At 45.5% G+C, this 20,559-nt stretch overlaps 6 protein-coding genes across 6 annotated transcripts; 2 read left to right on the forward strand and 4 right to left on the reverse strand.

Moving 5' to 3' along the window:
• Nucleotides 1-1,004: 1,004 nt before the first annotated feature.
• On the reverse strand, nt 1,005-3,060 carry LOC129588781 (uncharacterized). The gene is made up of 3 exons (XM_055483157.1): nt 2,735-3,060; nt 1,749-2,024; nt 1,005-1,642 (listed from the first exon to the last, which is right to left on the reverse strand). The coding sequence occupies exons 1-3, from the start codon at nt 2,935-2,937 to the stop codon at nt 1,510-1,512; spliced, it is 612 nt and encodes a 203-aa protein (XP_055339132.1). The 5' UTR covers nt 2,938-3,060; the 3' UTR covers nt 1,005-1,509.
• Nucleotides 3,061-3,196: 136 nt separating this feature from the next.
• Nucleotides 3,197-4,795, reverse strand: LOC129588780 (uncharacterized). Its single transcript, XM_055483156.1, has 3 exons — nt 4,424-4,795; nt 3,659-3,934; nt 3,197-3,546 (listed from the first exon to the last, which is right to left on the reverse strand). Exons 1-3 carry the CDS (start codon nt 4,633-4,635, stop codon nt 3,393-3,395), a joined length of 642 nt encoding a protein of 213 aa, XP_055339131.1. The 5' UTR covers nt 4,636-4,795; the 3' UTR covers nt 3,197-3,392.
• Nucleotides 4,796-5,274: 479 nt separating this feature from the next.
• On the reverse strand, nt 5,275-6,822 carry LOC129588768 (uncharacterized). Its single transcript, XM_055483137.1, has 3 exons — nt 6,477-6,822; nt 5,812-6,087; nt 5,275-5,707 (listed from the first exon to the last, which is right to left on the reverse strand). Exons 1-3 carry the CDS (start codon nt 6,677-6,679, stop codon nt 5,575-5,577), a joined length of 612 nt encoding a protein of 203 aa, XP_055339112.1. The 5' UTR covers nt 6,680-6,822; the 3' UTR covers nt 5,275-5,574.
• An 88-nt stretch (nt 6,823-6,910) lies between these two features.
• Nucleotides 6,911-8,091, reverse strand: LOC129588767 (uncharacterized). Its single transcript, XM_055483136.1, has 3 exons — nt 7,694-8,091; nt 7,293-7,565; nt 6,911-7,222 (listed from the first exon to the last, which is right to left on the reverse strand). The coding sequence occupies exons 1-3, from the start codon at nt 7,906-7,908 to the stop codon at nt 7,075-7,077; spliced, it is 636 nt and encodes a 211-aa protein (XP_055339111.1). The 5' UTR covers nt 7,909-8,091; the 3' UTR covers nt 6,911-7,074.
• A 7,645-nt stretch (nt 8,092-15,736) lies between these two features.
• Nucleotides 15,737-16,891, forward strand: LOC129588761 (cilia- and flagella-associated protein 157-like). Its single transcript, XM_055483126.1, has one exon. The coding sequence runs from the start codon at nt 15,737-15,739 to the stop codon at nt 16,889-16,891; it is 1,155 nt and encodes a 384-aa protein (XP_055339101.1).
• Nucleotides 16,892-17,809: 918 nt separating this feature from the next.
• LOC129588845 (uncharacterized) lies at nt 17,810-19,603 on the forward strand. The gene is made up of 2 exons (XM_055483243.1): nt 17,810-17,914; nt 17,977-19,603. Exon 2 carries the CDS (start codon nt 18,897-18,899, stop codon nt 19,482-19,484), a length of 588 nt encoding a protein of 195 aa, XP_055339218.1. The 5' UTR covers nt 17,810-17,914; nt 17,977-18,896; the 3' UTR covers nt 19,485-19,603.
• Nucleotides 19,604-20,559: the final 956 nt, after the last annotated feature.

Here is a 20,559-nt window from a genome sequence, read left to right on the forward strand (position 1 = left end):
TTATAGCGGTTTTTCCTGTTCGTGTATTTTCCTACCATCGCTGTCGATGTCCTGCTTGTTTCAGATTTATGTAGAGGTTCTTGCCATATTTCTTGTTGCGTTGAGCGCCATTTTTGCAGGTTTTGCGAAATCAAGAATCAGGTAAGCTGCTATATTATAAACTTCGAGCTCCATTAGTACGTTAAGTACATTATCTAACGAAAAGAATGGACAAGTTCTATGGTTACTTTGACTTATGGATTTTGGCCTTTGGTTTCCGTTTTTGGCAGCATTTTAGATATCGTTAACCGATATATGTTTGCTTGCCGAAAGCGGAAATTAGTAGGTGCCTCCAGCGGTCACCGTCCACGAAGCACGAGAAACTATATTCTAGAAATAAAACCAGTTGGAAGAAAAAGGTTGTTGAAAATTGAAATGGCAAATTAGTATTTTCCATACAGTAAACTTTAAGAGCTACGAGAAAATTACCCGTAACTACTCTAGTCGTAAATGGGACGATTTTTGTACATGTTTACAAATACATTCGTGCGACAGCATTTTAACATAAGTGCTGTATTCAGTTTTGTGAGCGGACCAACATAAAAAATTGGTACATACTACTTACTATTATCAGAACCACAACACTTTTAATTTTTATTGTAGGTGTCAGTGATAATAATCGCACAGTATACTTCGAAGTACTCGTAGGAAAGCACCAGGCAGGTACAAGCCAACTCGAAACCACTGTAAGCGCGATGCAGTGAACAGCGCACAGTACGACCTTTGTAAACTCTTTGCAGTGTAAAATACACGGTAGTACTGGGTCTTCCTGCCTAATACTGCTACCAGTGCTGTATTGTTTCACCCGTGTACAGAGGCTTCTCCAGTTGCATACTGTTCAAACCCTTGCGGTTCGATTTTCTGGACAGTTTATGATTTCATCTGAGCGCCAAAATATAGAATGTCAAAAATGAGCACATAATCTAAACATATTTGGATAATCTAAATGTACCTCCCATCTTTATTTCGATTCGTAAAATCACGGCAATAACAGCAGACTGTAGACACTACTGCTTCAAAATAACAACCCAAATTGCATTTTAAAATGCGGTAAAGATTCTTAAAATTTAGCTAATTACACACTTTTCGTCTCACAAGTTCCGCATTAAGCAAGTATAGTACTGCGTCGGCTTCAGTTTGACGCCGACAGTTTCGAGCAGATGAACTTTTTTTCCCTTATAAGCCAGTACGTGGGGTCTGCAAAATTGGCGGTGTTCCCACTGCGATTAAGAACGCAAAAAATGCAGCAAGATTAAGATAAAATGGTTGCAATTTTCCTGCTCTGATTTGTTGCTGCATTGTTAATTTAGTGCAACTGTCTTTTGTTATTATAATTTTGTTCCGCTGTATCATCATGGACCACTCTTCTGAACAATACTTGTAGAGCACAAAGGTCAACTTCGTAATGAATTCTGATAGGCGAATCATGTTCATTGAAGACAGTAAAATCAAGACTCGCCTAGGCGGCGCTCAGTTTATACAGCCAACTGTGAACAAAAACCCAGTTCCCTCTATCAGAATGCGCATGCCTTCTTCTCCGCACTGTCGTATTACTGCGGCACGGGCTGTGCCGTTTACATGCGCCATGAGTCGCGAAATTTCACTGCAAATCATAATTAAAACTTGACTTAAAACTTTGACTACATCTGGAAAAGCGTACAGTTAAACTGCATTAAACCGCAAGTTCGTAACGCTTACGGCTAACCAACCTGCAGACGTTTCGTTTAGCACTGGAAGTGTCATGGGATTGCAGTAGAAAGGATGAATTGGCGGGAAAGGGTGATCTGTCAGGGATCTCTTCGTTACGGTCATAGCAGGCACGCAACGCGGGAACATAGCGCCGCGGACCGAAAGGTGATCCGCACAACTTGGCGTTAACAGCATGCCACGCGACCATGAACCAGCCGCTCGCGTCTCGGGGAAGTGAATGCTCCGGACAATGTTCATTCATACTCTTCAAGCACTGCCCGGTTTCCTGACCCAGGCTGCAAAAGTTAGCTTAGAATCGTCTGTGCTCCCACGGCGTTTTCTTACATTTGAACCGCCCAAAATATTTTATCCGGCATGTCAGTTACCGATTGTTACTGTATATGCAGCTACCCGGTAGTTGCAAAAGAAGCTATCACCGCACAGCGACGGAATGATCAAAATGCAAAGTCTTAATTAAAATCTAACGTTAGCCGTGCCTTAGAATAAAAATGTGACTTTTGATTGGTTGGTTATGTATTGAGTCTGGTTCCAAACAACGTTTTTTAGACTTAAAAAAATTAAAGCGGTCCTGGCAAATTTCTTCTTAATTTACATTACAGAAAGCATTACAGAAAAAGCCGTGTTTTGTGACAGATATCGGAAAGAAAAAACATCCGGAGTTTTCGAAATTTTCAGATAAAATCTCCGTTATCTATTACGAACGGGTGCCCCTGCTTCCAGCTTCGGAAATCTCTGACTGAATTTTTTACTTTACTGAATACTTTAACTGAAATTTTTTTATGTTATACAGAAAAGTTTATTTCCAAAAGGTGCCATAAGGTACGTGCCATAAGGTGCCCTTTGCGCTTCTCAGCACTCAAAATACCGTAGTGCGAGTGGTAAAGAGAAAAATCAAAAACAGTCGAAGTAGGTGTTAGCATAACTGCATTAGGACTGATACGAGAATAAGTACTGTAACTCGAGTTATGATTACTTATGTATGTACCGACAGAACTCTTGCTCCGCTGGGGCTGCCCGATTTGCCTCTTCATCAGTAATATTCCAGCGTTCAACGTAAAACGCCCAGTCCGCTTCTCGAAACTTCTCTCGCAGAGTTTGGCAACGTGCTTCCAGTTCGCCGCATAGCTCCAACGAATAGCATTCAGTCGTAAAGATAATTAACATCACACAAAACGTTGTGGCATGCATGACTGCCGTTGTTAATGTGGATGCTGCTTTCGGTTTGCTGCGAACCAATCATCAGTACATTTGACGGCAACAACTTCTACAACCTATCTCTACTGTTGCGGGGTAAACGCAAGTGCAGGTTTAATGTGATTTAACTCCAGTGTTTTCAGCTTCACAGCGTACCGGGGTTTTGAGATTTGTGCAATTGATAGCGCCCATTTAAAGCGATTTACAGTTTGATAATGTGCAAAGCGATCGGTCTACGGCCATAGCGGATATTGGCACTGCAGTTGTTCACGCTTGAAACAATATCCTAAAGCGAATTCCGCTAGCGTAAAATGCAGCATAATTACAGTATTTTTGAAAACTGTCGTGAAATTAAGGAGCCCATCGCAACGTTAACGATCAAATCCTCAGTTAATCTTCCATTTTACCGAAGGACAATAAGCGCTGAATGCTAAAATAAAAAAACGTTTTCATACAACAGACACTTCATTTATAGAATTACAGTTGTCCAAGTAAAGATATTCCCAACTCTCCATCAGAATTCGTCTGCCTTCATCCCCACACTGTCGCATTACTGCAGTGTGCGCAGTTCCGTTCACATGTGCCATAAACTGCATGAGAGTTCTACAAACAGGATCTCATAGAATCACAATGAGCAACGTGTTGAAAATCTGATTCAATTACGCTGAGAAACATGCAACCACACGCAACATTCACATTTTTGCCCACGGCCCACCTGCAAGCGTTACGCTGTGCACTGGAAGCGCTGTGTGACTGCAGCGACAAGGGCGACTTGAACGGCGGTGACGGCCTGTCTGGAATATCCTCGTTGGTGTCGTAGCAGGCACGCAAGGCGGGCATGTATCGCCGTGGACCGAAAGGTGTGAAGCACAGCTTGGCATGGAAGGTATACCACGCGGCCATGAACCAGCCGCTATAATCCCGGGGTAGCTCATGTTCCGGGCAACGCTCGTTCAAGGCCTTCAAACACTCTCCGGCTTCGTGGCTCACACTGCAATTACTGCAATTATTATTATGTCATCATTGCAATATTTTGCGACTTTTTTGATACCGTACTTGAACTTCTCTCGTATCTTGATGACTTAAAATACATTTCATGTGGAACGTTTAGCACCAGTACTGCTGTGTAAACCGGTGTCTTCCATGAGGACATGTACGATTGCACGTCAGATTTGTGCACGCATTTCCGAAATATTAAAAGCATTTTCTGTTAATTTAAGGATACTGTATGGTACAATTATTACGAGTTTTATCTCCAAAAGCAAGGAATCCCACGTACATGTATTTTTTAGCATGTTAGTATATGTACTGTATGCAAAAAGGACATGATTATAGTCTATAGACAAACTACGAGTATTCTTCACAAGTTTGTATAACTTAATTTGAAAAAGCCGGGCGTCGGTGGGTCTGCCAAGGCAGCAGAGTGCGGTACTCCCGGGTGTTTGTTTAACTGGAACATAGTATTATAATCTGGCTATACCGACAAAATTCTCCCGCGGCTGGGGCTGTCCGGTTGGCCTCCTCATCGGTTATGTTCCATTGTTCAGCGTAAAAAGCCCAGCCCGCTTCTCGAAACTCCTCTTGCAGAGTCTGACAGCGTGTTGTCAGATTGCTACATGTCTCCGCAAGAATCAACGAAAAGCACCCGCTGGCAAGGGCAAAGAATACAACACAGAGCGGCGTCACGTGCATCCTACCGCTTCGGAGTTTGGACGATTTCTTTAGCTTCTTAACAAATATGGTACCTTTAAAATGTCAGCGCTTTATATGACACTCGTGCAAACGACTGCAATGCCCGTAACTGCTGTCGATCTGTACACCCACCGATCAATAATGAGCCGCTTCGAAACGGGTGCTATCAAATCCAAGCATCTTAAGATACACTCGTGTACTGTACAAACGCTCGATCAGTAAGAATAAGAAACCTAACTTTGTTTTCAAATGCGCTCGTGTTTATTTGCAAACACTGTATCAAAGTTTGCCTGGCGTTGGACTTTGGAATCGCCAACTGTAAAAGCCTGCATCGAGCATAAAATATTTCGGAAGAGCTTTAAATACAAACATATAAATCAACAGTCAATTAGTTCCGACAATTCGCCTGGTAAAAAAGTGCAGGTCCTTCCAGCACAACGCGCACCCCTTCCTCACCGCATTTGGCTGTAATTGCTGCACGGGCGGTGCCGTTGAGGTGTGCCACGGTGTCAGACAGCATACTGCCGATTAAAACTAGATATAACATTATAAACAGCGGAAAGTCATTATTCAGTGCCGCACTGCAGTAAAACCAACAGGCTCTAATCTGGCGCCGTCAGTTTCGAGCAGGCTGAGCTTTTTATCCCTTACAAGGTAGCATTCTGGGTCTGAACGACCAAAGGTGTACCCATTTCGATTAAGCACAGCACGTAAAAGATGCAGCAACATCAAGATAAAGTGATTGTATTTTTTTTGCTCCGGCTTGTTGCTGCGTTGGTGCATCTATCTTTTCTTGTATATCTTTATTCTATATTTTTGTTTTGCTGCATCATTCAAGTACACAATAGTACCTGCAAAGCACAAAGGTAACTTTCTAATTAGTTCCAGCAATTCACGTTCGTTGAAGACAACCAAATCAAGGCTCGCTGCTGGCGGCGCTCAGTTTAAACAGCTAGCTCTGAACAGAAACCCAGTTCCATCCATCAGAATTCGCAAGCCTTCTTCTCCGCACTGCCGCATTACTGCGGCACGGGCTGTGCCGTTTATATGTGCCATGAGCCGCGAAATATCACTGCAAAACATAATAATATTAAAACTGATGAACTTCTCCGGAAAAGCATGCATTTACGGTAAGTGCGTTCAACCGCAAGTTCGCAACGCTTACGGCTAACCAACCTGCAAACGTCTCGTTCAGCACTGGAAGTGTCATGGGATTGCAGTAAAAAGGTTGAGTTGGCTGGAAAGGGCGATCTGTCAGGAATCTCTTCGTTGCGGTCATAGCAGGCACGAAGCGCGGGGACGTACCGCCGTGGACCGAAAGGTGATGCGCACAGCTTGGCGTTTACGGCATGCCACGCGACCATGAACCAGCCGGTCGCGACTCGGGGAAGTGAATGTTCCGGACAACGTTCATTTAAACGCTGGAGGCAGGGTCCGGTTTCCTGGCTCAGACTGCAATGGTTCACTTATAATCTTCTGTGCTACCACGGCGTTATCTTGCATTTAAATCGCCCAAAATATTTTCATCCGTAATGTTAACTATAGATTATCATAGAAGTATACATAATCTATAGTTAACGGACTTTTCTTTTCCTTAGACAGAAAAGTTTTTTATCTTATCTAATTTTTTTATTTTAAACAGAAACGTGGATTTCCAAGTGAATAAACTTTACCCGGAAGGAAATCGCGTATGTGCGATATGTGTCTATAAGCTGCCCTATGCTTAACTCAGCTATCAAAGTAGTGGGAGTGTTAAAGTGGAAAAACAGAAACAGTCGAGTAGGCGTTAGCATAACAAACTGACACGTGATTACCGCAGCTCGAGTTATTACTATATGTACCGGCAAAACTCTTTCTCCGCTGGGGCTGATCGATTCGCCTCTTCGTCGGTAACGTTCCAGCGTTCAACATAAAATGTCCAATGCGCTTCACGAAACTTCTCTCGCAGAGTTTGGCAACGTGCTTCCAGTTCGCCGCATGGCTCCAGCGAATAGCAACGAGTCGTAAGGGTGATTAGCAACGCAAAAAGCGTTGTTGCATGCATGGCTGCTGATGTGGTTGCGAACCGATTACTGTGTACAATTCTCAGCCGTTTATGCAGCTTCTCTATACTATTGCCGCAATTACTATTGCGGTAGTATTGCGGATACACCCAAGTGTAAGTTTAAAATTATTTGACTGTTGTGTTTTCGACCTTAAAACCGTACCGGCGTTTTGAGATGTGTGCTTTTGATAGCGCCCAGTTAAGACTCACTCGTGTACATATGCTTGTTCGGCAAAAATAATACACCTAATTTTGTTTTATACCCGCGCTCGCGTTTATTTGAAAACACTGTAGGAAAGTTTGCCTGACGTTGGACTTTGCAATCAACCACTGGCAAATGCATAAACATGCATTAAGCATAAAATGTTTTGGAAGAGCTTAAATAGGCAAGCATCTCAATCAGCAGTCGTTGGATTCTGACAATTCGCCTGGTAAAGAAATGCAGCTCCTTCCAGCATAACGCGCGCGCCTTCCTCACCGCACTTGGCTGTAATTGCTGCACGGGCGGTGCCGTTGAGTTGTGCCACGGTGTCAGACAGCATACTGTGGATTAAAATTAGAAATGAATTTAGAATGTCATCAATGAACTGCAGAGTTGATGGTAAACACCAACCTGCAGGCATTTCGATGGGCAATGGAAGCGCTGTTAGCCTGTAGGTACGGTGAATCGTTCAAAGACAGCGTCTTATTAACAATCTGGCTGTTGTGGAAGTAGCACTCCATCGCGGCAGGCAGGAAGCGCTGCGGTCCCACGGACGAGTTGCACAGCCTCGCGTTAAAGGTGTTCCATGCAGCCATAAACCAACCGTTTTCATCCTTGGAAAGCCGGTGTTCCGGGCAGCGCTCGTTCAAACTGTTCATACAATGACCGGTTTCTCGGGCCAGACTGCAAATACACCGCTGTTATTCTTGCTGTTATGCGATTATGGGTAAGTAAGAAATTGTTGGCCTTCTTTATCTGTTTGGATTTCTCATTCCTTCGTTTTCCACGAGTTAATAAACTGCTGACTATACCGGCAGAAGGTTTCCGCTGGCTGGGCTCGCTGGTTTGCTTCCTCCTCCGTTACTGGCCAGCCTGTCCGCATAATTTCCCGATCGGACATACGGAAATCATCCCGCAAAGAGCGACAGATTGTTCCCAGTCCGTCACATGTTTCGTCCGCCCACGTCGGCACACAAAAGCCGGTAGGGAGCGCAAACGTCCATAAAAGCAAAGGCACCCAGAACATTTGAACTGCTTTTGACAAAACCTTTGTTGCCGTGAACCGCTTTGAACCAGCAATACTTTCGTTCGGTTCAGCTTCGTTTGTATACGGCTTTCGATACCGCGAGTTCTGATTACGTGTGCAGCTTAAACTATCTAGTTAGTAGCTTCTACTGATTGTGTGTCTTGCTGTGTTGGAACCATATGAGACACCGACCATCGGAAGTACCGCATTCCGTTGGTCTTATCAGATAGAAGTATCGAAATCGCCATCTTTCGCACTGATCGTCGGGTATGATCTGCTGTGGGCATCGTATGTGGTGGAATTTGTGGTACTTTTAAGTACAGTAGTACAACCACATCAGCAGTACTTCCAAAAAGTCCTGCTGATGTGGTTGTACAGTTTGTGTGCAGATTACCGTGATAAAAAATATGCGCGCCAAATTTACAATAAATTACATACTTGAAGTACTCCGCTTTTTAATTAAAATAAATACTGTACAGAAATACGGTATTGTATTTTGTATGGTATTTTCGAGATATTTTTATTATGTTTTTATAATTTTTATAATTTTATGTTTTTATAATTTTGAAAATGATGAAGAAAGGTTTGGCATCTATTGACAGCGGCAGCCAGTTTAGCCACGGGAACAGCACAAAACCTTCCGGAAAACGTCCACCGATATCACGTGCATCTATTGCAGCATTTACTGTACGTATTGTGTAATAACACGCTATCGATTATTACATGAATACTAACTATCTGTGCCAGGATTTCGGCCCCTCTCCTTTGGCGCCGGTGATCTCAGCTTCTACTCATCCAATTTTCCTGCTTTAAAATGCTTTAGAAACCTCCCGATCACGCGGGTGTTCTAAGACCAATCGTCGTTGCCAGTTTACAGAACCTCAAGTCCAGTGGTTACTCAAAAGCTTGTTACCATGGATGCCATTGGTCTAACATGGGCGGGTTAATTTGCAAATTTCCAGGGAGACAGCTTATGTTCTAACCATGTTGCAACATATGGCATTATTCTGATAAAAAAATCTGAGATAGTCGCAAGCCGATATTCATCCGTGCTCAGCTTGTATCATTTATATGTATACCTTACGGATAAGTGCAATGCAGTGTACTTACCGTATAACTCATAAATATTTTCATACGGTTACTGGAGCAATATTAAACATTAAAGCATGAATGGCATAACTACCGACTCAACATATCAAAACAATCAGAAGCCCCAATTCAGTACTTCATTAACTGGTACCTTAGCAACGCACGGCACGGTACCACTTTCCATCAGAGACTGCGTAGTGTTGCAGTAGTTGTCTTCCACATTATAATCGAAAGGATTAGTATTAGATTGCACAGGTTCCTAAATTCAGGTCTACGAACGCTCACGAATGTGCATAAATTTACTGGCTCGTGCACTGGTTAGATAATCCGAAATCTGTTGACAAATCTGGCAAATGTTGATGTGAACTAAACATTGATTTGGCTACGTTTTATTTTGCTAAACGAGTCATCGATGCGCCTTTGCGCTTTCCCCTGAGAAAACCTTTCAACCCTTGATCCCCCGCAACAGCCACTAATGGATAGTCAGCCAGGTAAGTGGATTCATTTGCCTCTGTGATTTTATCCGGAATGTCATCTAAATATAAGTACACTGTACATGTATGTAATATGCGTTTACCCAATCGAGATCTTGGTCCATGTTAGCAGTATGACGCTATTTTCAAGCGATAAAAGGGGTGCAAATAATTAAATTACAACAAACAAATTCCAGGCCGGTCTTGCGTAGGATTGTATGGTTTTCATTCATACGATGTCGCTCTATCCGCTGCCGCCTGCAACAGTCGCAAAGCATCTGGGTCTGTGAGTACAAAAATTGAGTTTTGCGCTTGCGGTTCCGTAATTTAATTGAACGTTGGATATTCGGACAATTTGGATTTGCTTAGTTGAAAATACTGCGTACGAATAATACTGCGAATCCAGCGACTGAAGTTGAAGGCGGCCCAACTGTTGTTATTACTGCCAGATTGTCACTTCGCAAAATAAACATCGACACACTACCGCCTGGTGCCAGGCAATTTCTCTGCAGCGCAAGAACACTAATCTGCGTGTCATCGTTACTTGGTTTCTTCTTAGTAACGTGGCTCACCCAACGGATTAGTGCGATACCGCTGCGGAGGCCACGCAACATTGTTGTTTTCCATTTACAAGAAAGGTTTCTTCTGTTTATCTTCTTCCTAATAGGAAATTTCCGTGAAAGACGTCACTGGTAGTTCTCTCTTTCGTACTGTTCGTTGTACTGAATTCGTGTAATATGAGCCGCATCTAGATACCTTTGGCCGATCTCAAATATATTATTCCTGAAAAAGATTTCAACCGGTTGGCTATTATTGTACAGGGTTATGACACTCCCAAGTCTGCTTTTATGGTTGGGGAGGTATTCTTCTTTTAGCATTTGAGCGAAGCTAGTGGCATCTTTTTTTTCCATACGGTTGCTTTAATATTCATCAGATATCTCGTAGGAAACAACTTATCATCTTCTAAAACACCAGCCCAACATGGTTCGGCCGGATAGGAACCAAAAGGGCCGGAATCCCGTCAAACATGGTATTTTTAGCTGCTTAAATAGCACTTTCTTTGCTAATCTTTAGCGACTGTAACATTTTCAGTACGGCGACCTTTTTTCCCGGAAACATTTGAATACTACGCTGTTACTTGTTGAACTGTAGCGGCTGAACTAAACTCAATGTACACATCCCACATCCCTATTTGGTAGATTTTAAAAATGAGATATCGAGCGGTACATTTTTAATTTTTTAGACCAGAGCGGTCTGGGCTATCAGTTTCAGTTCGAACATGACGGTTTAGAAGAACCCAAAACTATCTGGCCCGCCTTTAAGCATTAGGTTTTGGAATAATATTATGGTTTTGGAATATGGTAACCTGGGTCTGGGAGGGAGGCAACGGACTCGTCATTTTGCTCGCTTATGGTAATACAGATAATAATCTACATAATATGCTTCTGTTAAGTGCGCAGAATTCATGCTACACCGCTAGGGGGGTCCGGTATAGCTTGCAGGCCCTGCCCTTTATCGTTGCCGGGACTAAGACATAATGCAGGCAATGGATTTACCCGTTCCAGTCGGACCTTGCATAGGTTTGTTTGGTTGTAGTCCATACGATGCCGCTCTGTCCGCTCCCGCCTGCAACAGTCGCAAACCCTCTGTCGCATACGAGTACAGGAATCGAGTTTTGTTTTTGCGGTTCCATAATTTTAATGGGTCGTCGGATGTTCATCGAATAATTTGGATTTGCTTATTTGAAACTACTGCAGACGAGCAGCGTTAAAGAATATTACTGAAATTCGAGCGATTGGAGCTGAAGGCGGGCCAACTGTTGCTGTTGCTGCCAGCGGAAGCCCCAGCTCCACCGACTGCCATTTTGCAAAATAACATCGCCAAACTGCCGTCTTTTCGAGATTCGATTTCTTTGCGGGCGCAAGAACTCTGATTTGTGTGCTCATCGTTACTTGGTTTTCTTCTTAGTTTAAACGTGGCTCACAGCCCCACACAACCCATGAGTGCGATACCGCTGCTGGGACCACGCAACGGTATTACAAAAGACGCAATCCTTTGAATGCGCTCTTTCTTCCATTTACAAGAAAGGGGTTCTTCTGTTTATCTTCTTCCTAATAGAAAATGCTCGTGTAAGACTTCACTGGTGCTTCTTCCTTTCGTACTGCTCATTGTACTGAAACAGTGCAATATGAGCGGCATCTACAGACTACAGTGCAAGGTACCTTTGGCCGATATCAGATGGATTATTTTTGAGAAAAAGTTCAACTATGATAGCTATGATAGCTTGCGACGACATGCGCAGAATCACTTACTGCATATTTTTTTCTGGTATAAATGTATCTCTCTGCATTATCCTTCCGAATGCCTTTACGCTACCAAATTCTGACCATGAACATCAAACATTTTTTTTTTGTAAAAACATCAGACTTCAGACATATCCTTTCGTAACCTACTTCCGGCGGTGTTTTTCGTATCCCTTGTGCTCCGTTTCGAGTACCGAAAATTATCTAGCTTGTAACGAAAGTACCTTAGTGCGTCCGTTGCTTTTTTTCTTCGGATGCTTGCACGCCGGCAGAGACTTCCGGGATACAGCCGATGTCTATTCCGTGGCTGTGTAATTTATGCACTGATCCGCGTCTGGCTATACGGAAGAACGATTTCTTCCAGATGGATCGAAAGACTCAGTACTTGCTATTTTACGGAAAATGTAAAAAATAGTAGACTGGCCGGGTTGCATAATCTGAGTTGAAGTGAATTGCGCCTGTATATTGGACATAATTATTAAAACATTGAATTGTTAAAATATTTTTATAAGTGAAATACGTTCAGTGTATTGTTGTATTGATGTTCTGCTTCGACCGATCGAAACGTAGCGAAGCCATCCGCTTGCAGCAATGACAATGTGGTGTCCGTACGTCGGTCACTGCCATTCCTTACACAGTCGTAGGTGACCGTATTGCATGCATCTACATGATATCTTCCTGTTGGCCGCTTTCCTATCGTAAACTGCTACCACGGACAACATCACAACCACCGGCGAAACCATTAACTAGGGTAGGTTTTTGCCTTTGGAATTCATAAAAACTGCCTTCTGTCCCATGAAAGTAGGACAGACCGCTGCAGACAGCAGATCCTGTGCGCGCCATATAGATTTTTCATAATTATTTTTGACGGCAACCTAGTATCAAAGGTCTCTGAGGCATTTATTTTTCTTGCACATGTCTCGCTATTTTACATTTAATTTTGCAAGTGGTGGTACAGTTTTCGCATAATGTTTCTATTGATTCAGAGTTTCCGTTCCGCTGTTTTTTCGGTACTTTTCAGCTGCTTATAGCACGGCATAAGAACATACTGCAGGCAGTAGTGAGTAAAAGGTACTTAAGCACGCAGTTGTTATGAAAGCACGAGAATGTATCACCTGTATAAACAAACTCAATTCTGAATTTTTGGCTTGGTTTTCCGTTTTTGGCAGCATTGCAGATATCGTCAACCGATATCCGTTTGCTTGCCGAATGCGGAAATCATAAGGATATCTCCGCCGTTCCATAAGCCAACGGATAGCTATGTAAAACCAAGTGGAGGATAAGGATTGCTTCATTGCTTTAAAAAAAAAGGATTTTTGTCGAAATCTTAAATTTACTATTGCAGTTCGAGTGAACTTGGTACGATTGAGTGATTGATGTTCTCGGGACAACAGGCGTACAAGCATGCGCTAACATACGATGATTAATTCTGTTGGTAGACTTCAAAAAGATACAGTGAAACCCCTCCTAACGTACACCCTTTTATAACGTTCACCCCTTTATTATTTGCATACGGCTGGGAACCGGACTGTCCGGCATATTATAACATAGGAGCAGTTCTCTGTATAACGTTCACCCCTCTACAACAAGTACAACGTACACCTATCATGGAACGGCAGACCATATTTAACGTATATTCAACCCCTGCGTTACGTACACCCGGCTAAGAACGAGTAGCAACAATTTCAAAGAAAGCTCCGGCTTCAAGTTTTAAGTCTGCCCAATTCCGGATCTTGCGATGCAGAACAGCCGAACGATATTAAAACAACATTTACATGCGTAGTTGGGAACGTACCCTGTCAGTAACGTTACTGTGGCGGTTTTAAAAAATGGACGCGAAGTGTAAGCGTCAGAGCTTTTCTTTGGAGAAAAAGCTGGAAATCATTATCGCCGTTAAGTCAGAGGAACTCAGTGTGAGCGCAGGCGTACATGCGTACACCCTCGCTTTGGCAGTCTGTTGTGTTTTGCTGCACGCCCGCCTTACGCGTGGCGGAAGCACGCTGTTCTGCACGCACCCGCACTGTGTGGCGGCTACGTGCGCATTTTCCACGCTTGCTGCAGTCAGCAATGCGGAGTTGTCGATGAGGAAATTCTATCGAATTTAGTCTTGTCATAAATTCCTAGCAGTCACGCCATTTCTCGCTTTCTGTAGCGTAGGCGCTTTCATAGCACTGCCAGGCTTTTTGGTAGGCAGAATCACGTCAATTCTGTTCCTACGCGTGAACCTTCACCAGGTCCACGCTCATATGGTAGCAAGAGTCGTGTTTCTCCAGAATAATCTCTGAAGTTTTTCCCGTCCATTTGACGAGGTGTGGAAGAAGTCTCCCGCGAGAAAGGGCTCGCGTACTGATCGGTGGCGAAGGAGCGTTTGGATCTCAGCAGATCAGCATCAGTGTGTCTCTACTGAGTAGAGCACGCTGTACTGACCTGACGCGATCAAGGCTACTGAAGTAGCTTTGATTGGAGGGGCACAAGCGCCGAGAAAGATCGCCGCAAGAGGCAGAAGCCCGAAGGGGGGCACGAGTGGGCAAGCCACTTTGGCTGTCGGGTGTGGAGTTTCAGGTGCGTCTCTACTGAGTAGAGCGCACACATTATACGCGCTCTCCCAAAGGGTGATCGAGCGCCCCTGTCGTTGCCAACGTTAAGGCGCGACAGAAGACCCGCAACCAGCAAGCTATTTGGTCGACGCACCGTTGCGTCCCGTTGAGGCGAAACGGAAGGGGTTATCGGCTGGCCCAGGAGAAGTCAGCTTAATCGCTGGAGGATTGGAGGAATCGCGGAAGGACGCGCAGGATCGATTTCTGGATCACGGAGACGATCAGGTCAGATTTTCGTTTATTAATTTAGCTATTGGCTGATTGGTAAAATCCTCAATTCTTATTGGTCGGTGATGAGCTGAGCGAAAAAGTAGGCGGTACTTTTGCGCACGGCGCGCTAGCTAAAATTTTCGATTTTCGACGTGACGTCACTCTGCCTTATAATCTGAAAAACAACGTTTCTGATTGGTCAGTTATTCGCACTGTGATTGGCGCAGTAACGTAGTTAGAAATTAGCCAATTAGAAGCTGAGATTTCGATAGGAGGCGGAGTTTTGCGCACGGCACTTAAGATCGTGACGTAGCCAGCTGAGAAAATTTTCTGAATCGACTGACGAGAAGTTGACCTTTACCAAAAATTTCGACGAGAATGATGACCTTTATTAAAAGTTGAAAGCTGAATAAATAACGTTTATTCTGAGGAAATCTAAGTTGATTTCTCAATAAAATCGAAAAATATTCTCAGGTTAGACGTTCTAGAACGAAGTTGATAGTGACCTTTAAAACAGAAAAGTTCTGAAGGAAAAAGTGACCTATAACGCGACGGAGTAAGCTATTAAGCTGAAACAGTGGAAATTAATCTCATTTTACTAAAGGAAGTGACCTTTAGAAGGGACTTAGCATTTTTGAGGCAGAGTGACCTTTAGTAAAATTGAGCTGATACAAAAGAAGGTGACCTTTAGGACAGCACTTGTTTCTGTTTACGTGTAAAGGGGCTTACGTAGCTAAAACTAACACACGTGTCAGAAACATTATTAGCATCGTCCAAGTTATCCGATCATCAACGGAAGCCAAAGATATGGACCAAGACACAGACGGTAATGAACCGGTCTCATCGAGCAGTCAGAGAGAACGGTCTCAGGGTTAGAAAACCCTTACGAACGGAAACTAAAGCCGTACACACGGCCCGTGGAACATGAAAGAGCAACTCGAGCTCAAAAGACCTTTGGGAGGAAGGACACCAGAGGCTCAGAGGCCACATATCAAACGGCCCTGAGGGAAACTCAGAACGAAAGCTCGAGTGACGGAAATGGAAAAGCTCCGAACGACATGTCGGAGATAACACGGTAGACCAAGCAAAGGTCACCGAAGAGAGAACGGCTTCAGATGGACAGAACAAAGATGACAAGAAGGCCGAGACCGGAGGAATGGCACGGTCGGCCGAAAAGGTCAAGGAGGAAAACGCGGATCAAGTTGAGAAGGGAAGTGACGAAGTCAGTCAAAAGGTCACCGAAGGTAGTGGCGCCGTCAGCAGCAACGAGCTGATCGACGAGGGAAAGGTCAAACAGAATGACCTTTCGGAAAACTCACTGTCCTTACAAGAACAGCTGGAAGAGAACGGTACCAGCCCCACGTCAAGTGACAAGTTTTACACTGACGATGAAGACGAAACGACGGTACAGACGTCTTTCCATACGGCAATGAAGGAGGCAAACTTAACGAAAGGGATGTTTGATACGACCCTCCAGGACAAGCCAGAAGAGACCTTTGAAGGAACGGCGTCAGGAAGAGCCGACGACCGGGACCAAAGGTCACCATCACCAAAAACATCCGTAATGAATGGCTTAAAGCAGCGTGTCAAGGAACTCGAGCAGCTACTTGACGAGAAGGAGAGCCAGGCATTCGCTGCCATTCGAGAACAACGGAATAAAACTATCGAAGTCGAAGCAAGGCTGTATGTGATGGAGCAAGAAAAGGTCACGCTCGAAGACGAAGCGCAACAATGGAAAGTTAGATTTGAAGTTCAGAAACAAGCGGCGGAAGATCTAAGGAAAATGGTCGAAGATCGAGACGCGGAAGGCATACTCACCGCAGAAGAAGACGGTCTGTCCGAGGAAGCAGCTGAAAGGTCACAGGAAATAGCAGAATTGAAAAATGAGCGTGACCTTTTACAGTCAAAGGTCAAGGAGGCCGAGAAAAAACGTGACGAATCTCTAGCAAATGCGACGAAGTTCACCGGAAAGGTCACCAGCTTGACGGCTGACATCTCGAAACTGAAGGATGACCTTAAATTACGCGAAGACCTTGTCAACACGTTACAAACAGAATTAAAAGAGATGAAAAGGAAACACAACGAAGCGGAAAGCCAGAGAGATCAAGCAGCAAAGGAACTGCTTGAACTGGCTGAAATAACAAAAACTGAATTCAAGCGACTCAATGACGAAATCGACAACCAAAAGAAAGAAGCAAAGAAGTGGTTGAAGGAAGCACAACGGTGTGACGAACGGGTCACTGTGCTAGAAGTCGTGAATAAAGAAGGAAAGACAGAAAATGAAAAACAAAAGAAGAGATCGCCAAATTGAGCGATGAATCAGTCGGATTGGCTACTTCCGTAATGGAAAAGGATGATAAAATTACGGAACTAAAAGTCCAACTGAAAGCAGTTGAGGAAGAGTGCCAAGCGAGAGGAAGGACCCTCGCAGACAGAGCGGATCGTATTACACGATTGGAAGCAGAAGCTGAGATCCTAAAAGCAGCGAAAATGGATCTCGATAAGACCCTTGATAACAGGGCCAGTACAATCCTCGAGCAAATGAGAAAGGTCACCGAAGCAAACAACGATTACGAGAAACTGCGGAAGGACGCAAATGAAACCGTGAGACAGCTACAAGAAACAATTAAACAAAGAGACGAAGAAATCAAGACTCTCAAACGCTCGGCAAAACAGAAGGAAACTGAGATCCAACAGCCGGAACGAATCGAATCTCCGCCCCCTGGATACGGTGAAGTCCACACCGTCGAAGGTAGCTTTCATTTCCAAGCTCCCTTAAAGACGGGGACTGGCCGAGGCGACGGCCATGATAAAGATAAGGTCAAAGCTGAAAAGGTCACCGACGATACTGAGTTGGCGAAGGGGCACTCAGGACCGACCGGTGGGGTCAATCCTCGGCAACAAGAAACAGGACCGAGGGAAACAATCGTCTACAAATCTGACCATCAACCAGATAATCATGAAGATCCACGAGTTCGCCAAAACGAGCAGGAAAGGGTAGCTCGTGAAGAGGAGAGGCGAGAAAGAGAATACCGCGCGGAATACCATGCTGAGGCACAGCGACTCCGTCGCGAAGAACGGGAATTCAGAGGTTACATGAGAGCCATGGCCCGGAAATCCGCGTTGATCGACTACAACGGCAACCGAGAAGCTTTACTTGGTTGGATCCGTCAGGTCAAGGAGACTCAGAAGACGTATGACCTTTCGGATGCAGCAATGATGCTGAAGTCGCCAACGCAGTCAAAGGGGACGCGAAGGCATGGTTTGACGCGGAAAGAGAAATCGATGACGAAGAAGAGGCGGAAGAGTTAACCGTCGATGAATGGATGACAAAGTTCAAAGAACATTTTGGCGATCGTGACGAAGGGTCAACGCCTTAAGAGAAGCGATGACGAGAAAGTTCGAGGCTGGCAAAGAAACGCTTGACCAGTTCTATCAGGCGATCATGCGCTTCAAGTCGAAACGGATCATAACTGAGAAGCAGGCTATCGGATTCCTGATTCAAGGATGTAAGAATGACAGTGACCTTTATAAGGCACTCCGAGCACAGAAATTCCATAACCCAATGGATATCAAGGAATTCTTCCGCACCTGGTCGACTGGCGAAGAAAAGTATAAGGTCACGAGAGGCAATCGAGTCCAAGATGATTGCGTGATCATCCGATCGGGCCAGATCGAAGAAGTCGCGAATGGGCGACAGAACCAGTCGTGCTCGGCGCAGGCGTCAGGATACAATACGGAATTCCCGCCGTTAGGCACTCAAGAGATGACCTTTGGTAACGGTCGAAATGAAGGTCAGGTATCGTACGCGACGATCGCGGCGATCCAAACGGCCGTCCAAGAAGTAACCAAGCCTGCGATCGCGGCGATCCAAGCATCAGCTCAGCAAGCAGCAAGGCCGAAACAGAATCCACAAGGAAACGTGCAGAGAAATGCCCTGAATGGAGGGCTCGGTGGTCAAGGAATGGCTCAGGCGAATCCGGGCTTTGCTGGCCAGGGATTCAACGGTGGCGGAGGAAATCAGGGAAATTTCCGACCGAACCGTGGACAAGGAAATCAAGGACCACGATACGGGTCGCGAGTAGAGCGCCTGTTCACCATGATCGACGGATGGGTGGTCAATAACGCGCTGACATGCCAGAACTGCATGTACGGCAACCACTACACACAAGCGTGTTCGTTCGCGGGAACACCGTGGAATCAGAACCCCAACCGGGTCGTGTATGAAGAATGGTTGATGCTGCGTAACAATCATGGCGGATGGCGCAACGCAATAGCAAACGGATACGTGCCACAATCACGCCAAGGCGGTCGGTATGCTGGTCAAGGTGGCCAAGGGAACTTCGCCGGTCAAGGTGGCCAGGCCAACTACAACAATCAAGGAGGCCAGGGCAATTTTGGCGGCCAAGGGAATTTCGCTGGTCAAGGTGGCCAGTGGAACAACGGAGGTCAAGGCGGCCAGGATAACTTCGGAGGCCAAGGCAACTTCGCCGGTCAAGGTGGCCAAGGCGGAGGAAACGGCGGATATGGCCCGGTTAGAGGCGGCTTCCGAGGTAGAGGCAGAGGCCGCGGCGGCAATCGCGGAAATTACGGCGGTGGCCAATGGAATGGTGGTGGTCAAGGTGGCCAATGGAACGGTGCTGGTCAAGGAGGCCAGTGGAATAATGGTGGTCAAGGTGGCCAGAATTTTGCCGGTCAAGGTGGCCAGGGCAATTTCGCCGGTCAAGGTGGCCAGGGCGACTTCGGCGGGCAGCAAGGCGGCTTCGTCGGTGGGAACCAGAACGGTTTCGGTCAGCAAGGCGGAGGTTTTAACTTCGCCCCGGCGAATGGTGCCGGTCAGGCGCAAGGTGCGCCGGTTCAGGGAATGGCCCAGGGAAACGTTCAAGGTCAGTAGGCGCCGGTGAGCCTACTGATCGTCCGGAACCGAAACCACCGGATATAGAGGAGCAAGGTGCTCCGCTGCAGGCAAGGACCGCAGCGAGAAAGGGATGCTGCGAAAGTAACGCAAAGACCCGGAAAAGAAATCCGAGGATTCGAGAAAGTAACTCGAAATCGAGCGAAGGGGCTCGTAAAGGTCAAGAGAAGGGTTTAAAAAGATTGCCGCAAGGACGGAAGAATTTGACCGAAAGGTCACCGCAGAAAGTAACTGCGGGAAGTCAAGAAAATAACTTGACTCAGCCGGGGCCGACCGAAAGGTCACCGCAGAAAGTAACTGCGGGGAACAGGGTTGACGGAAGGGCCTCAACTCTGCATCCGGGACAGCAGAAAGTAACTGCAAATCAAGAAAGTCACGAAAGTAACGTGACGCTGCAAGGACAGCAGACCCAAAGGTCACCGCAGAAAGTAACTGCGAGCAAAGGTCACGAAAGTAACGTGACGCTGCAAGGACAGCAGACCCAAAGGTCACCGCGGAAAGCAACCGCGAGGAAGAGTGAAGCTACTCTGCGAAAGACGCAAGCGGAAATCTCAAGCGAAGAGGATGATGAAACACATCACGCGAGATTCCGAAAGTTCGTCGAAAATACGTTTGAAGTTGACGGAATGACCGTAACCGTGCAACGAACGCACGAAGGCGGTCCAGATAGACCGAAATTCCTTGAGCAGATGGCAAAAGTATTTCAAGCAAGAGCTGCCGAGGAAGATCACAGAAGGGCCGTGACTGCGCAAGGAGCGCAAGAGACCGAAAGGTCACCTCAAGCGAGAGTTGAAGAAGTGAAAGGTCACGAGAGATTGCCAGTGCAGCAGACTCAAGAGTCACTGAAAGAGAAAGGTCACGGTGAAGTCGCCGATGAACCGAAAGGTCAAGAAAGTAACTTGACTCTGCGAATGGCGCAGCAAACAGTGAAACAGAGCGAAGGGGCACAGCAAGTCTCAGATGACTCTCTCGATGAGGCAAACACTCTACAACAGAAGAATGAGTGGCAAAAAGTCGCTTACAGGCCGAATGGACGGCACGGTATGTGGAAACCAGTTCCTCCG

The sequence above is a fragment of the Paramacrobiotus metropolitanus genome, unplaced genomic scaffold (genome assembly GCF_019649055.1).
Source record: "Paramacrobiotus metropolitanus isolate TYO unplaced genomic scaffold, Prichtersi_v1.0 Parri_scaffold0000031, whole genome shotgun sequence".
NCBI lineage: Eukaryota > Metazoa > Tardigrada > Eutardigrada > Parachela > Macrobiotidae > Paramacrobiotus > Paramacrobiotus metropolitanus.

What these genes read in the sequence shown, in the direction of transcription:
- LOC129588781 (XM_055483157.1), bottom strand. Translation starts at nt 2,937, where the DNA reads ATGCATGCCACAACGTTTTGTGTGATGTTAATTATCTTTACGACTGAA. An exon ending in GCGGAGCAAGAGTTCTGTCG is followed by an intron (nt 2,025 to 2,734) that starts GTACATACATAA and finishes TAACTTTTGCAG; the next exon opens with CCTGGGTCAGGAAACCGGGC. An exon ending in GCTAAACGAAACGTCTGCAG is followed by an intron (nt 1,643 to 1,748) that starts GTTGGTTAGCCG and finishes TATGATTTGCAG; the next exon opens with TGAAATTTCGCGACTCATGG.
- LOC129588780 (XM_055483156.1), bottom strand. Translation starts at nt 4,635, where the DNA reads ATGCACGTGACGCCGCTCTGTGTTGTATTCTTTGCCCTTGCCAGCGGG. An exon ending in GCCGCGGGAGAATTTTGTCG is followed by an intron (nt 3,935 to 4,423) that starts GTATAGCCAGAT and finishes CAGTAATTGCAG; the next exon opens with TGTGAGCCACGAAGCCGGAG. An exon ending in GCACAGCGTAACGCTTGCAG is followed by an intron (nt 3,547 to 3,658) that starts GTGGGCCGTGGG and finishes TCCTGTTTGTAG; the next exon opens with AACTCTCATGCAGTTTATGG.
- LOC129588768 (XM_055483137.1), bottom strand. Translation starts at nt 6,679, where the DNA reads ATGCATGCAACAACGCTTTTTGCGTTGCTAATCACCCTTACGACTCGT. An exon ending in GCGGAGAAAGAGTTTTGCCG is followed by an intron (nt 6,088 to 6,476) that starts GTACATATAGTA and finishes GAACCATTGCAG; the next exon opens with TCTGAGCCAGGAAACCGGAC. An exon ending in GCTGAACGAGACGTTTGCAG is followed by an intron (nt 5,708 to 5,811) that starts GTTGGTTAGCCG and finishes TATGTTTTGCAG; the next exon opens with TGATATTTCGCGGCTCATGG.
- LOC129588767 (XM_055483136.1), bottom strand. Translation starts at nt 7,908, where the DNA reads ATGTTCTGGGTGCCTTTGCTTTTATGGACGTTTGCGCTCCCTACCGGC. An exon ending in CCAGCGGAAACCTTCTGCCG is followed by an intron (nt 7,566 to 7,693) that starts GTATAGTCAGCA and finishes GTGTATTTGCAG; the next exon opens with TCTGGCCCGAGAAACCGGTC. An exon ending in GCCCATCGAAATGCCTGCAG is followed by an intron (nt 7,223 to 7,292) that starts GTTGGTGTTTAC and finishes TTTAATCCACAG; the next exon opens with TATGCTGTCTGACACCGTGG.
- LOC129588761 (XM_055483126.1), top strand. Translation starts at nt 15,737, where the DNA reads ATGGCACGGTCGGCCGAAAAGGTCAAGGAGGAAAACGCGGATCAAGTT.
- LOC129588845 (XM_055483243.1), top strand. Translation starts at nt 18,897, where the DNA reads ATGCTGGTCAAGGTGGCCAAGGGAACTTCGCCGGTCAAGGTGGCCAGG.